This window comes from Aphelocoma coerulescens, unplaced genomic scaffold (assembly GCF_041296385.1).
Source record: "Aphelocoma coerulescens isolate FSJ_1873_10779 unplaced genomic scaffold, UR_Acoe_1.0 HiC_scaffold_441, whole genome shotgun sequence".
Taxonomy (NCBI): domain Eukaryota; kingdom Metazoa; phylum Chordata; class Aves; order Passeriformes; family Corvidae; genus Aphelocoma; species Aphelocoma coerulescens.
Window position 1 is genome coordinate 4614 of NW_027183785.1, and position 14880 is coordinate 19493.

General features: G+C 61.2%; 1 protein-coding gene across 1 annotated transcript; it reads right to left on the reverse strand.

Moving 5' to 3' along the window:
• Positions 1 to 1958: 1958 nt before the first annotated feature.
• LOC138101716 (chondroitin sulfate proteoglycan 5-like) lies at positions 1959 to 6795 on the reverse strand. The gene is made up of 3 exons (XM_068999495.1): positions 6460 to 6795; positions 3741 to 3803; positions 1959 to 2236 (listed from the first exon to the last, which is right to left on the reverse strand). The coding sequence occupies exons 1-3, from the start codon at positions 6793 to 6795 to the stop codon at positions 2132 to 2134; spliced, it is 504 nt and encodes a 167-aa protein (XP_068855596.1). The 3' UTR covers positions 1959 to 2131.
• Positions 6796 to 14880: the final 8085 nt, after the last annotated feature.

Below are 14880 nucleotides of genomic sequence, written 5' to 3' on the forward strand. Positions count from 1 at the left end.
GGGAAAAGGGCAGAAAATGTGAGGGAAAAAGGGGGGGAAATGTGAGGGGAAAAGGCAAAAACGTGAGGGGAAAAGGATAAAAAATGTTGGTGAAAAAGGGGCAGGAAATGTGAGGGGGAAAAGGCAAAAAATGTGAGGGGGAAAGGGCAGAAAATGTGACAAAAAAGGCAAAAAATGTGACTAATAAAGGGCAGAAAACATGAGGGGGAAAGGCAAAAAATGTGACTAAAAAAGGGCAAAAAATGTGACTAAAAAAAGGCAAAAAATGTGACTAAAAAAGGGCTGAAAACGTGAGGGGAAAAGGCAGAAAATGAGACTAAAAAGGGCAGAAAACGTGAGGGGAAAAGGGCAGAAAATGAGACTAAAAAGGCAAAAAATGTGACTAAAAAGGGCAGAAAATGTGAGGGGAAAAGGCAAAAAATGTGACTAAAAAAGGGCAGAAAACATGAGGGGAAAAGGGCAGAAAATGTGACCAAAAAGGGGCAGAAAATGTGACTAATAAAGGGCAGAAAACATAAGGGGGAAAGGCAAAAAATGTGACTAAAAAAGGGCAGAAAATGTGAGGGGGAAAGGGTAAAAAATGTGACTAAAAAGGGCAGAAAATGTGACTAAAAAAGGCAAAAAATGTGACTAAAAAAGGGCTGAAAACGTGAGGGGAAAAGGCAAAAACTGCTACTAAAAAGGGCAGAAAACGTGAGGGGAAAAGGGCAGAAAATGTGACTAAAAAAGGGCAGAAAACATGAGGGGAAAAGGGCAGAAAATGAGACTAAAAAGGGACAGAAAATGTGAGGGGAAAAGGGTAAAAAATGTGAGGGGGAAAAGGCAGAAAACGTGAGGGGAAAAGGCAAAAAATGTGAGGGGGAAAAGGCAGAAAACGTGACTTAAAAAAAGAGCAGAAAACGTGAGGGGAAAAGGGTGGAAAATGTGACCCAAAAAAGGGCAGAAAACGGGAAAAGGGTGAAAATGTGACAAAAAAAGGGCAGAAAATGTGACTAAAAAAAAGGCAGAAAACGTGAGGGGAAAAGGGCGGAAAATGTGACAAAAAAAGGGCAGAAAACGGGAAAAGGGCAGAAAATGTGACCCAAAAAGGGCAGAAAACGGAAAAAGGGTGAAAATGTGACAAAAAAAAGGGCAGAAAACGGGAAAAGGGTGAAAATGTGACAAAAAAGGGGCAGAAAATGTGACTAAAAATGGGCGGGAAGCCTGAGGGGGGCGAAAAGGGCGGGAAGCGAAAAAGGGCGGGAAACACAAGGCGGGGGGGGGGGGGGGGTGGTGCCCGGCAGAGGCGCAGCCAATCAGCGCGCGGGCACGTGACCGGCGGCAGCCAATCAGCGCCGAGCGCGGGCCGATCTCTGCAAATGGCGCCTTGAGAAGGTGGGAAGGGACGGGGAGGGAGGAGGGACCCCCCCCCAAAAAAACTCCTAAAATGCCCCCAAATCCCCCCAAAATCCCCCTAAGACCCTCCCCCCAGAACGCCCCGGGGCACTCCAACCTCCCCCCAAATCCCTCAACCCCCTGCCCGTGAAAAGTCTCTCCCAAACTCTTGAGGTGCCCCAAAAACCTGTGGGACACCCAAAATCCCCCCTCAAATCCTCCCGGAAAAGCTGAGACCCTCCCTAAAAAAAAGCCCCAAACCTCCGAATTTTGACACCCCTCTGGTGAAAACAGCTGTTTTTGAGGGGGTGACAGGATTTTGTGAGGTAAAAAAAAGGTACGTTCAATGTCCGGCACCATTTTTTTTTATTATTAAGCTCATTTTAGGGGGGGGGAATAAGAACTTTGGTGCAAACTCCCATTTTCCCCCCTATTTCCCCCAGATTTTGAGGCACCCCTTGAGGAGGGATTTAGGGTCGAAACCCGGCAAAATCGGCTTAAATCCCCCAAACCTCCCCAAAGGACACTTGGGACCCCTCAAAAATCACCTGAGACCCCCCCCAACCCCCTCCTCACACACCTGAGCCACCCCCTTGCCCACCTGAACCCTCCCAAACCCTCCCGATTTGGCCCCAAAAGCACACGAAGCCTTTAGAAAAACACCTTTTTATGGCCGTTCAGCGAGGGGGGGAGGGGACAGGTAATAAATAGGGGGGGGAGGGGGTGTCCCAGGTGTTTCGGGGGGCTCAGGTGCGGCTCAGGTGCGGCAGCAGAAGCCGCAGCCGCGGTTGCGGCAGCAGTTGCAGCAGAAGGAGCAGAGTGGGAAGTGGGGGCTGTGCCGGCGGCTCCGGAGCCAGGTGTGCTGCAGGTGAGGAGAAACAGGGCTCAGGTGGGTGGGGAGGGCACGGGGCGCAGGTGTGGGGCCACCTGGAAACCCCCAGATTCCAGGTGTGGGGCAGCTGGAAACCCCCCAATTCCAGGTGTGGGGTCACCTGGATCCCCCCAATTCCAGGTGTGGGGTGGTTTGGAGACCCCAAATTTCAGGTGTGGGATCACCTGGAAAACCCAAATTTTAGGTGTGAGATGGTTTGGAGACCCCAAATTCCAAGTGTGGGCCACCTGGAAACCCCCAAATTCCAGGTATTGGCCACCTGGAACCACCCAATTCCAGGTGTGGGGCAGCTGGAACCCCCCAATTCCAGGTGTGGGGTCACCTGGACACCTGGATTCCCCCCCCAATTCCAGGTGTGGGACACCTGGATCCCCCCCAAATCCAGGTGTGGGGTCACCTGGAAACCCCCAAATTCCAGGTATTGGCCACCTGGAACCACCCAATTCCAGGTGTGGGGTCACCTGGATCCCCCCAAATTCCAGGTGTGGGGTGGTTTGGAGACCCCAAATTCCAGGTGTGGGGTGGTTTGGAGACCCCAAATCCCAGGTGTGGGGTCACCTGGACACCGGGATTCCCCCAAATTCCAGGTGTGGGGCACCTGGAACCCCCCCAATTCCAGGTGTGGGGTCACCTGGACACCTGGATTCCCCCCCCAAATCCAGGTGTGGGGTCACCTGGAAACCTCCAAATTCCAGGTATTGGCCACCTGGAACCACCCAATTCCAGGTGTGGGGCACCTGGATCCCCCCAAATTCCAGGTGTGGGGTGGTTTGGAGACCCCAAATTCCAGGTGGGGGGTCACCTGGAACCCCCAAATTTCAGGTGTGGGGTGGTTTGGAGACCCCAAATTCCAGGTGTGGGGTGGTTTGGAGACCCCAAATTCCAGGTGTGGGGTCACCTGGACACCTGGATCCCTCCAAATTCCAGGTGTGGGTCACCTGGATCCCCCCAAATTTCAGGTGTGGGGTGGTTTGGAGACCCCAAATCCAGTTGTGGGTCACCTGGATCCCCCAATTCCAGGTGTGGGGCAGCCGGAACCCCCCAATTCCAGGTGTGGGGTCACCTGGATCCCCCAATTCCAGGTGTGGAGTGGTTTGGAGACCCCAATTCCAGGTGTGGGGTCACCTGGAGCCCCCAAATTTCAGGTGTGGGTCACCTGGAAACCCCAAATTTCAGGTGTGGGTCACCTGGAACCCCCAAAATTCCAGGTGTGGGGCACCTGGAACCACCCAATTCCAGGTGTGGGGCACCTGGAGCCCCCAAATTTCAGGTGTGGGTCACCTGGAAACCCCAAATTCCAGGTGTGGGATGGTTTGGAGACCCCCAATTCCAGGTGTGGGTCACTTGGATCCCCCAAAATTCCAGGTGTGGGGTCACCTGGAACCCCCAAATCTCAGGTATTGGCCACCTGGAACCCCCAAAATTCCAGGTGTGGATCCCCCTGCACACCTGGGGAGGGGGAGGGGTCACTTACCTGCCCATCCCCCATCGGGGCCGGGGGCTTCGGCTCCAGCGGCGACTCCGGGGCTACCTGGGGCTGGGGGAGGGGAGGAGGGTGAGGCTGCGGACACACCTGGGACCCCCCCAAAACACACCTGGGACCCCCCAAAATAGACCTGGGACCACCCAGAACACACCTGGGACCCCCCAAAATAGACCTGGGACCACCCAGAACACACCTGGGGCCACCCAAAATACACCTGGGACCACCCAGAACACACCTGGGGCCACCCAAAATACACCTGGGGCCACCCAAAATACACCTGGGACCACCCAGAACACACCTGGGACCACCCAAAATACACCTGGGACCACCCAGAACACACCTGGGGCCACCCAAAATACACCTGGGACCCCCCAAAACACACCTGGGACCCCCCAAAATACACCTTGGACCCCCCAAAACACACCTGGGACCCCCCAAAATACACCTGGGACCACCCAGAACACACCTGGGACCCCCAAAATACACCTGGGACCCCCCAAAATACACCTGGGACCACCCAGAACACACCTGGGACCCCCAAAATACACCTGGGGCCACCCAAAATACACCTGGGACCACCCAAAATACACCTGGGACCACCCAGAACACACCTGGGGCCACCCAAAATACACTTTGGACCCCCCAAAATACACCTGGGACCCCCCAAAATACACCTTGGACCCCCCAAAACACACCTGGGACCCCCCAAAATACACCTGGGACCACCCAGAACACACCTGGGACCCCCCAAAATACACCTGGGACCCCCCAAAATACACCTGGGACCACCCAGAACACACCTGGGGCCACCCAAAATACACCTGGGGCCACCCAAAATACACCTGGGACCACCCAGAACACACCTGGGACCCCCAAAATACACCTGGGACCCCCCAAAATACACCTGGGACCACCCAGAACACACCTGGGGCCACCCAAAATACACCTGGGACCCCCCAAAATACACCTGGGGCCACCCAGAACACACCTGGGACCACCCAAAATACACCTGGGACCACCCAGAACACACCTGGGGCCACCCAAAATACACCTGGGACCCCCCAAAACACACCTGGGACCCCCCAAAATACACCTTGGACCCCCCAAAACACACCTGGGACCCCCCAAAATACACCTGGGACCACCCAGAACACACCTGGGACCCCCAAAATACACCTGGGACCCCCCAAAATACACCTGGGACCACCCAGAACACACCTGGGGCCACCCAAAATACACCTGGGACCACCCAAAATACACCTGGGACCACCCAGAACACACCTGGGGCCACCCAAAATACACTTTGGACCCCCCAAAATACACCTGGGACCCCCCAAAATACACCTGGGACCACCCAGAACACACCTGGGACCCCCCAAAATACACCTGGGACCCCCCAAAATACACCTGGGACCACCCAGAACACACCTGGGGCCACCCAAAATACACCTGGGGCCACCCAAAATACACCTGGGACCACCCAGAACACACCTGGGACCCCCAAAATACACCTGGGACCCCCCAAAATACACCTGGGACCACCCAGAACACACCTGGGGCCACCCAGAACACACCTGGGGCCCCCCAAAGCCTGGATGCTGGGGCTCACCTGGCCACCCGAATCCCCCCAAATCCAGGTGCGAACCCCCCAAATCCAGGCGGGAAACACCTGAATCCCCCCAAATCCGGGTGCGAACCCCCAAATCCAGGTGTGAACCCCCAAATCCAGGTGCGAACCCCCAAATCCAGGTGCGAACCCCCCAAATCCAGGTGCGAACCACCCGAATTCCCCCAAATCCAGGTGCGAACCCCCAAATCCAGGTGCGAACCCCCCAAATCCAGGTGCGAACCACCCGAATTCCCCCAAATCCAGGTGCGAACCCCCAAATCCAGGTGTGAACCACCCGAATTCCCCCAAATCCAGGTGCGAACCCCCCAAATCCAGGCGGGAAACACCTGAATTCCCCCAAATCCAGGTGAGAACCCCCCAAATCCCCCCAAATCCCCCCAAATCCCCCCAAATCCAGGCGGGAAACACCTTAAACCCCCCCCAAATCCAGGCGCGAACCCCCAAATCCAGGTGCGAACCCCCCGAATTCCCCCAAATCCAGGTGAATCCCCCCAAATCCAGGTGCGAACCCCCCAAATCCCCCCAAATCCAGGCGGGAAACACCTGAATCCCCCCCAAATCCAGGCGCGAACCCCCCAAATCCAGGTGAAACCCCCGCGAATCCAGGTGCGAACCCCCCAAATCCAGGTGCGAACCCCCCAAATCCAGGCGCGAACCCCCCAAATCCAGGTGCCAACCACCTGAATCCCCCCAAATCCAGGTGCGAATCCCCCAAATCCAGGTGAAACCCCCGCGAATCCAGGTGCGAACCCCCCAAATCCAGGTGAAACCCCCCAAATCCAGGTGCGAACCCCCCAAATCCAGGTGAAACCCCCCAAATCCAGGTGCGAACCCCCCAAATCCAGGTGAAACCCCCCAAATCCAGGTGCGAACCCCCCAAATCCAGGTGCCAACCACCTGAATCCCCCCAAATCCAGGTGGGAACCCCCCAAATCCAGGTGAAACCCCCCCAAATCCAGGCGGGAATCCCCCAAATCCCCCCAAATCCAGGTGAAACCCCCCCAAATCCGGGCTCGGGGCTCACCCATCCCAAGTTTGGGGTCCCCCGGAACCCCCCCGGACCCCGTCGCGCCTCACCTGTGCCAGGTTCGGGTTCACCTGTGCCAGGTTCGGGCTCACCTGTGCCAGGTTCGGGCTCACCTGTGCCAGGTTCGGGTTCACCTGTGCCAGGTTGGGGTTCCCCCGTGCCAGGTTCGGGCTCACCTGTGCCAGGTTCGGGTTCACCTGTGCCAGGTTCGGGTTCCCCCGTGCCAGGTTCGGGTTCCCCCGTGCCAGGTTGGGGTTCCCCCGTGCCAGGTTCGGGCTCACCTGTGCCAGGTTCGGGCTCACCTGTGCCAGGTGTGCCCCACCTGTCCCCGCGCTCAGCACGAGGAGGAGGAAGGGGGGGAGGGGCAGCACCCGCAGCGGCCTCATCGCGTCCTGGGGGGGGTCGCGGCCCCTCCGCCCCTTTTATCCCCCCCCCGGCCCCTCCCCCCACCGCCCCTCCCCCACCCACAGCCCCTCCCCCACCCCCCGCCTTTCCCGGCCCCGCTCCCGGTTTGGGTGGAAAAACGCCAAGTTTGGGATTTCCGGGATTTTACGGGCCGGGAGGGGGGGGGGAGGGGGGGGGGGAGTGGTGGTCAAGTGTCCAGGGGGGTCACTCAGGTGTGTCCAGGGGGGTCACTCAGGTGTGTCCAGGGGGGGTCACTCAGGTGTGGCCAGGGGGGGTCACTCAGGTGTGGCCAGGGGGTCACTCAGGTGTGTCCGGGGGGGTCACTCAGGTGTGTCCAGGGGGGGTCACTCAGGTGTGTCCAGGGGGGGTCACTCAGGTGTGGCCAGGGGGTCACTCAGGTGTGGCCAGGGGGGGTCACTCAGGTGTGGCCAGGGGGTCACTCAGGTGTGGCCAGGGGGGTCACTCAGGTGTGTCCAGGGGGGGTCACTCAGGTGTGTCCGGGGGTCACTCAGGTGTGTCCAGGGGGGTCACTCAGGTGTGTCCAGGGGGGGTCACTCAGGTGCGTCCGGGGGGGTCACTCAGGTGTGTCCGGGGGGGGTCACTCAGGTGTGTCCAGGGGGGTCACTCAGGTGTGTCCGGGGGGGGTCACTCAGGTGTGTCCGGGGGTCACTCAGGTGTGTCCAGGGGGGTCACTCAGGTGTGTCCGGGGGGGTCACTCAGGTGTGTCCAGGGGTCACTCAGGTGTGTCCGGGGGGGGGTCACTCAGGTGTGTCCGGGGGGGTCACTCAGGTGTGTCCAGGGGGGGTCACTCAGGTGTGTCCGGGGGGGTCACTCAGGTGTGTCCAGGGGTCACTCAGGTGTGTCCGGGGGGGGGTCACTCAGGTGTGTCCGGGGGGGTCACTCAGGTGTGTCCAGGGGGGGTCACTCAGGTGTGTCCGGGGGGGTCACTCAGGTGTGTCCAGGGGTGGTCAAGTGTCCAGGGGGTCACTCAGGTGTGTCCAGGGGGTCACTCAGGTGTGTCCAGGGGGGGTCACTCAGGTGTGTCCAGGGGGGTCACTCAGGTGTGGCCAGGGGGGGTCACTCAGGTGTGTCCAGGGGGGTCACTCAGGTGTGTCCGGGGGTCACTCAGGTGTGTCCGGGGGGGTCACTCAGGTGTGTCCAGGGGGGGTCACTCAGGTGTGTCCGGGGGGGTCACTCAGGTGTGTCCAGGGGGGGTCACTCAGGTGTGTCCGGGGGGGGTTTCAGGTGTGTCCAGGGGGGGTCACTCAGGTGTGTCCGGGGGGGTCACTCAGGTGTGTCCAGGGGGGTCACTCAGGTGTGTCCGGGGGTCACTCAGGTGTGTCCAGGGGGGGTCACTCAGGTGTGTCCGGGGGTCACTCAGGTGTATCCAGGGGGTCACTCAGGTGTGTCCGGGGGGGTCACTCAGGTGTGTCCGGGGGTCACTCAGGTGTGTCCGGGGGGGGTCACTCAGGTGTGTCCAGGGGGGTCACTCAGGTGTGTCCGGGGGTCACTCAGGTGTGTCCGGGGGGGTCACTCAGGTGTGTCCGGGGGTCACTCAGGTGTGTCCAGGGGGGGTCACTCAGGTGTGTCCAGGGGGGGTCACTCAGGTGTGTCCGGGGGTCACTCAGGTGTGTCCGGGGGTCACTCAGGTGTGTCCAGGGGTCACTCAGGTGTATCCAGGGGGTCACTCAGGTGTGTCCAGGACCCCCTAAAAGGGACCCAGGTGTGTCCAGGGGGTCACTCAGGTGTGTCCAGGACCCCCTAAAAGGGACCCAGGTGTGTCCAGGGGGTCACTCAGGTGTGTCCAGGACCCCCTAAAAGGGACCCAGGTGTGTCCAGGGGGTCACTCAGGTGTGTCCAGGACCCCCTAAAAGGGACCCAGGTGTGTCCGGGGGTCACTCAGGTGTGTCCAGGGGGTCACTCAGGTGTGTCCGGGGGGGGTCACTCAGGTGTGTCCAGGACCCCCTAAAAGGGACCCAGGTATGTCCGGGGGTCACTCAGGTGTGTCCGGGGGTCACTCAGGTGTGTCCAGGGGGTGGTCAGGTGTCCAGGACCCCCTAAAAGGGCTCCAGGTGTGTCCAGGGGTCACTCAGGTGTGTCCAGGGGGTGGTCAGGTGTCCAGGGGGTCACTCAGGTGTGTCCTGGGGTCACTCAGGGGTCACTCAGGTGTGTCCAGGGAGTCACTCAGGTGTTTGGGGGTCAGTCGGGGGTCAGTCGGGAGTGTCCGGGGGTCACTCAGGGGTCACTCAGGTGTGTCCGGGGGTCACTCAGGTGTGTCCAGGGGGGGTCACTCAGGTGTGTCCAGGGGGGTCACTCAGGTGTGTCCAGGACCCCCTAAAAGGGACCCAGGTGTGTCCAGGGGTCACTCAGGTGTGTCCAGGGGGTGGTCAGGTGTGTCCGGGGGTCACTCAGGTGTGTCCAGGGGGTGGTCAGGTGTGTCCAGGGGGTCACTCAGGTGTATCCAGGGGGTGCTCAAGTGTCCAGGACCCCCTAAAAGGGACCCAGGTGTGTCCAGGGGTCACTCAGGTGTGTCCAGGGGGTCACTCAGGTGTGGCCAGGACCCCCTAAAAGGGACCCAGGTGTGTCCGGGGGGTCACTCAGGTGTGTCCGGGGGTCACTCAGGTGTGTCCAGGGGGGGTCACTCAGGTGTGTCCGGGGGGGGTCACTCAGGTGTGTCCGGGGGTCACTCAGGTGTGTCCAGGGGGGTCACTCAGGTGTGTCCGGGGGGGGTCACTCAGGTGTGTCCAGGGGGGGTCACTCAGGTGTGTCCAGGGGGGTCACTCAGGTGTATCCAGGGGGTCACTCAGGTGTGTCCAGGACCCCCTAAAAGGGACCCAGGTGTGTCCAGGGGGTCACTCAGGTGTGTCCAGGACCCCCTAAAAGGGACCCAGGTGTGTCCAGGGGGTCACTCAGGTGTGTCCAGGACCCCCTAAAAGGGACCCAGGTGTGTCCAGGGGGTCACTCAGGTGTGTCCAGGACCCCCTAAAAGGGACCCAGGTGTGTCCAGGGGGTCACTCAGGTGTGTCCAGGACCCCCTAAAAGGGACCCAGGTGTGTCCGGGGGTCACTCAGGTGTGTCCAGGGGGTCACTCAGGTGTGTCCGGGGGGGGTCACTCAGGTGTGTCCAGGACCCCCTAAAAGGGACCCAGGTATGTCCGGGGGTCACTCAGGTGTGTCCGGGGGTCACTCAGGTGTGTCCAGGGGGTGGTCAGGTGTCCAGGACCCCCTAAAAGGGCTCCAGGTGTGTCCAGGGGTCACTCAGGTGTGTCCAGGGGGTGGTCAGGTGTCCAGGGGGTCACTCAGGTGTGTCCTGGGGTCACTCAGGGGTCACTCAGGTGTGTCCAGGGAGTCACTCAGGTGTTTGGGGGTCAGTCGGGGGTCAGTCGGGAGTGTCCGGGGGTCACTCAGGGGTCACTCAGGTGTGTCCGGGGGTCACTCAGGTGTGTCCAGGGGGGGTCACTCAGGTGTGTCCAGGGGGGTCACTCAGGTGTGTCCAGGACCCCCTAAAAGGGACCCAGGTGTGTCCAGGGGTCACTCAGGTGTGTCCAGGGGGTGGTCAGGTGTGTCCGGGGGTCACTCAGGTGTGTCCAGGGGGTGGTCAGGTGTGTCCAGGGGGTCACTCAGGTGTATCCAGGGGGTGCTCAAGTGTCCAGGACCCCCTAAAAGGGACCCAGGTGTGTCCAGGGGTCACTCAGGTGTGTCCAGGGGGTCACTCAGGTGTGGCCAGGACCCCCTAAAAGGGACCCAGGTGTGTCCGGGGGGTCACTCAGGTGTGTCCGGGGGTCACTCAGGTGTGTCCAGGGGGGGTCACTCAGGTGTGTCCGGGGGGGGTCACTCAGGTGTGTCCGGGGGTCACTCAGGTGTGTCCAGGGGGGTCACTCAGGTGTGTCCGGGGGGGGTCACTCAGGTGTGTCCAGGGGGGGTCACTCAGGTGTGTCCAGGGGGGTCACTCAGGTGTATCCAGGGGGTCACTCAGGTGTGTCCAGGACCCCCTAAAAGGGACCCAGGTGTGTCCAGGGGGTCACTCAGGTGTGTCCAGGACCCCCTAAAAGGGACCCAGGTGTGTCCAGGGGGTCACTCAGGTGTGTCCAGGACCCCCTAAAAGGGACCCAGGTGTGTCCAGGGGGTCACTCAGGTGTGTCCAGGACCCCCTAAAAGGGACCCAGGTGTGTCCGGGGGTCACTCAGGTGTGTCCAGGGGGTCACTCAGGTGTGTCCGGGGGGGGGTCACTCAGGTGTGTCCAGGACCCCCTAAAAGGGACCCAGGTATGTCCGGGGGTCACTCAGGTGTGTCCGGGGGTCACTCAGGTGTGTCCAGGGGGTGGTCAGGTGTCCAGGACCCCCTAAAAGGGCTCCAGGTGTGTCCAGGGGTCACTCAGGTGTGTCCAGGGGGTGGTCAGGTGTCCAGGGGGTCACTCAGGTGTGTCCTGGGGTCACTCAGGGGTCACTCAGGTGTGTCCAGGGAGTCACTCAGGTGTTTGGGGGTCAGTCGGGGGTCAGTCGGGAGTGTCCGGGGGTCACTCAGGGGTCACTCAGGTGTCTGGGGGTCACTCAGGGGTCACTCAGGTGTCCCGGGGCGGTCACTCGGGTGTTTGGGGTCGCTCAGGTGTCCGGGGGTCACTCAGGTGACGGGGGGGTGTCACTTGGGGGTCACTCAGGTGTCCGGGGGGGGTCGCTCAGGTGTTTGGGGTCACTCGGGGGTCACTCGGGGTCGCTCAGGTGTTTGGGGTCACTCGGGGGTCACTCGGGGGTCACTCAGGGGTCACTCAGGTGTCCGGGGGGGGGTCTCTCAGGTGTTTGGGGTCACTCAGGTGTTTGGGGGTCACTCGGGGTCGCTCAGGTGTTGGGGGGGGTCGCTCAGGTGTTTGGGGGTTGCTCAGGTGTCCGGGGGTCACTCAGGTGACGGGGGGGGTCACTCGGGGGTCGCTCAGGTGTTTGGGGGTTGCTCAGGTGTCCGGGGGTCACTCGGGGGTCACTCGGGGGTCCCTCAGGTGTCCGGGGGGGTCGCCCAGGTGTTTGGGGTCACTCGGGGGTCCCTCAGGTGTCCGGGGGGGTCCCTCAGGTGTCCGGGGGGGTCACCCAGGTGTCCCCGCCCCCCCGCGCTGTCCCCGGCCGTGTTTGCTGTCCCCTGCCGAGGTCACCCCCGGGCCAGACCGAGCGGCGCCAGCGCGGGGACAGCGGGGGGGACACGGGGGGGGACACGGGGGGACACGGGGGGGACACGGGGACATCGAGGGGGGACACGGGGGGGACACGGGGGGACACGGGGGGGACATCGAGGGGACACGGGGGGGACACGGGGGGGACACGGGGGGGACATTGGGGACATCGAGGGGACACGGGGGGGACACGGGGGGGACACGGGGGGGACATTGGGGACATCGAGGGGACACGGGGGGGACACGGGGGGGACACGGGGGGGACACGGGGACATGGAGGGGGACACGGGGGGGGACACGGGGGGGACACGGGGGGACAGCGAGGGGACACGGGGGGGACACGGGGACAGCAGGGGGGACAGCGGAGACATCAGGAGGGGACATCGGGGGGACATTGGGGGGCATTGGGGGACATTGGGGACATGGAGGGCACGGGGACAGCGGGGGGGGGACACGGTGGCCTTGGGGGGCGGTGGCACCGCGGCGGCGACCTTGAGGTGGCGCCGACGTGACGGGGGTGGGGCAGCGCTGTGGCACCGATGGGGCACCGGTGGGGCACCGGTGTGGGAGGGAGGGTGGCACCGATGTGGCACCGATGTGGCACCGATGTGGCACCGATGGTGGCACCAATGTGGCACCGATGTGGCACTGGTCTGACACCAATGGTGGCCCTGATGTGGCACCGATGTGACCCCGATGTGGCACCGATGTGACACCAATGTTGGCACCGATGGTGGCACCGATGGTGGCACCGATGTGGCACCAATGATGGCACCAATGATGGCACCAATGATGGCACCGATGTGGCACCGATGGTGGCACCGATGGTGGCACCGATGATGGCACCGATGATGGCATCGATGTGGCACTGATGGGACACCGATGTGGCACCGATGGTGGCAGGGATGGTGACACCGATGTGGCACCGATGGTGGCCCCGATGTGACACCGATGATGGCACCAATGATGACACTGATGTGGCACCGATGATGGCACCAATGGTGGCACCGATATGGCACTGGTGTGACACCAAAGTGGCACCGATGTGGCCCCGATGTGACACCGATGGTGGCACCAATGGTGGCACCGATGTGGCACCGATGTGACACTGGTGTGACACCGATGACGGCACCAATGGTGGCACCGATATGGCACTGGTGTGACACCAATGTGGCACCGATGTGACACCAATGATGGCACCGATGATGGCACCAATGTGACCCCGATGTGACACCGATGGTGACACCGATGTGGCACCGATGTGACACTGATGTGGCACCGATGGTGGCACCAATGATGGCACCAATGATGGCACCGATGTGGCACCGATGTGGCACCGATGGTGGCACCGATGGTGGCACCGATGGTGGCACCGATGATGGCATCGATGTGGCACTGGTGGGACACCGATGTGGCACCGATGGTGGCAGGGATGGTGACACCGATGTGGCACCGATGGTGGCCCCGATGTGACACCGATGATGGCACCAATGATGACACTGATGTGGCACCGATGATGGCACCAATGGTGGCACCGATATGGCACTGGTGTGACACCAAAGTGGCACCGATGTGGCCCCGATGTGACACCGATGGTGGCACCAATGGTGGCACCGATGTGGCACCGATGTGACACTGGTGTGACACCGATGACGGCACCAATGGTGGCACCGATATGGCACTGGTGTGACACCAATGTGGCACCGATGTGACACCAATGATGGCACCGATGATGGCACCGATGTGGCCCCGATGTGACACCGATGGTGACACCGATGTGGCACCGATGTGACACCGATGTGACACTGATGTGGGAGGGAGGGTGACACTGATGGTGACACCCATGATAGCACCAATGATGGCACCAATGGTGACACCGATGTGGCACCGATGTGGCACTGATGGTGGCACCGATGTGGCACCAATGGTGGCACCAATGATGGCACCGATGTGGCACCGATGTGGGAGGGATGGTGGCACCGATGTGGCACCGATGTGACACCAATGTTGGCACCGATGGTGGCACCGATGGTGGCACTGATGGTGGCACCGATGTGGCACCAATGTGGCACCGATGTGGCCCCGATGTGACACCGATGTGACACCGATGTGACACCGATGTGGCACCGATGTGGGAGGGAGGGTGGCACCGATGTGGCACCAATGATGGCACCAATGATGGCACCAATGATGGCACCGATGTGGCACCGATGTGGCACTGATGGTGGCACCGATGTGACACCAATGTTGGCACCGATGGTGGCACCGATGGTGGCACCAATGTGGCACCGATGATGGCACCAATGGTGGCACCGATGTGGCACCGATGTGGCACCAATGATGACACCGATGGTGGCACCAATGTGACACCGGTGGTGGCACCGATGGTGGCACCGATGTAACACCAGTGGTGGCACCGATGTGGCACCGATGTGGCACCGATGTGACACCAATGGTGGCACCAAAGTGGCACCAATGTGACACCGATGTGGCACCGATGATGGCATCGATGTGGCACTGATGGGACACCGATGTGGCACCGATGGTGGCAGGGATGGTGACACCGATGTGGCACCGATGCTGGCCCCGATGTGACACCGATGATGGCACCAATGATGGCACCAATGATGGCACCGATGTGGCACCGATGCTGATGGGGACAGGGACAGGGCTGGGGACAGGGACGGTGGCACCGGGGTGGCACGGGGGGGGTGGCAGTGCCCCCGGGGGGGGGTGACAATGACACGGGGGGGGTGGCACCGTCCGGGTGGGGGAGGGGGGGGGTGGCACTGGCGCCGCTCTGTCGCCGCTGACGGTGACAATTGCGACACTTGGGGTGGCCCCTCCCCCTCCCCCCCCCCTCCCCCAATCCCCAAACAACCGAAAATTCCCTTTTTTGGGTTTGTTTT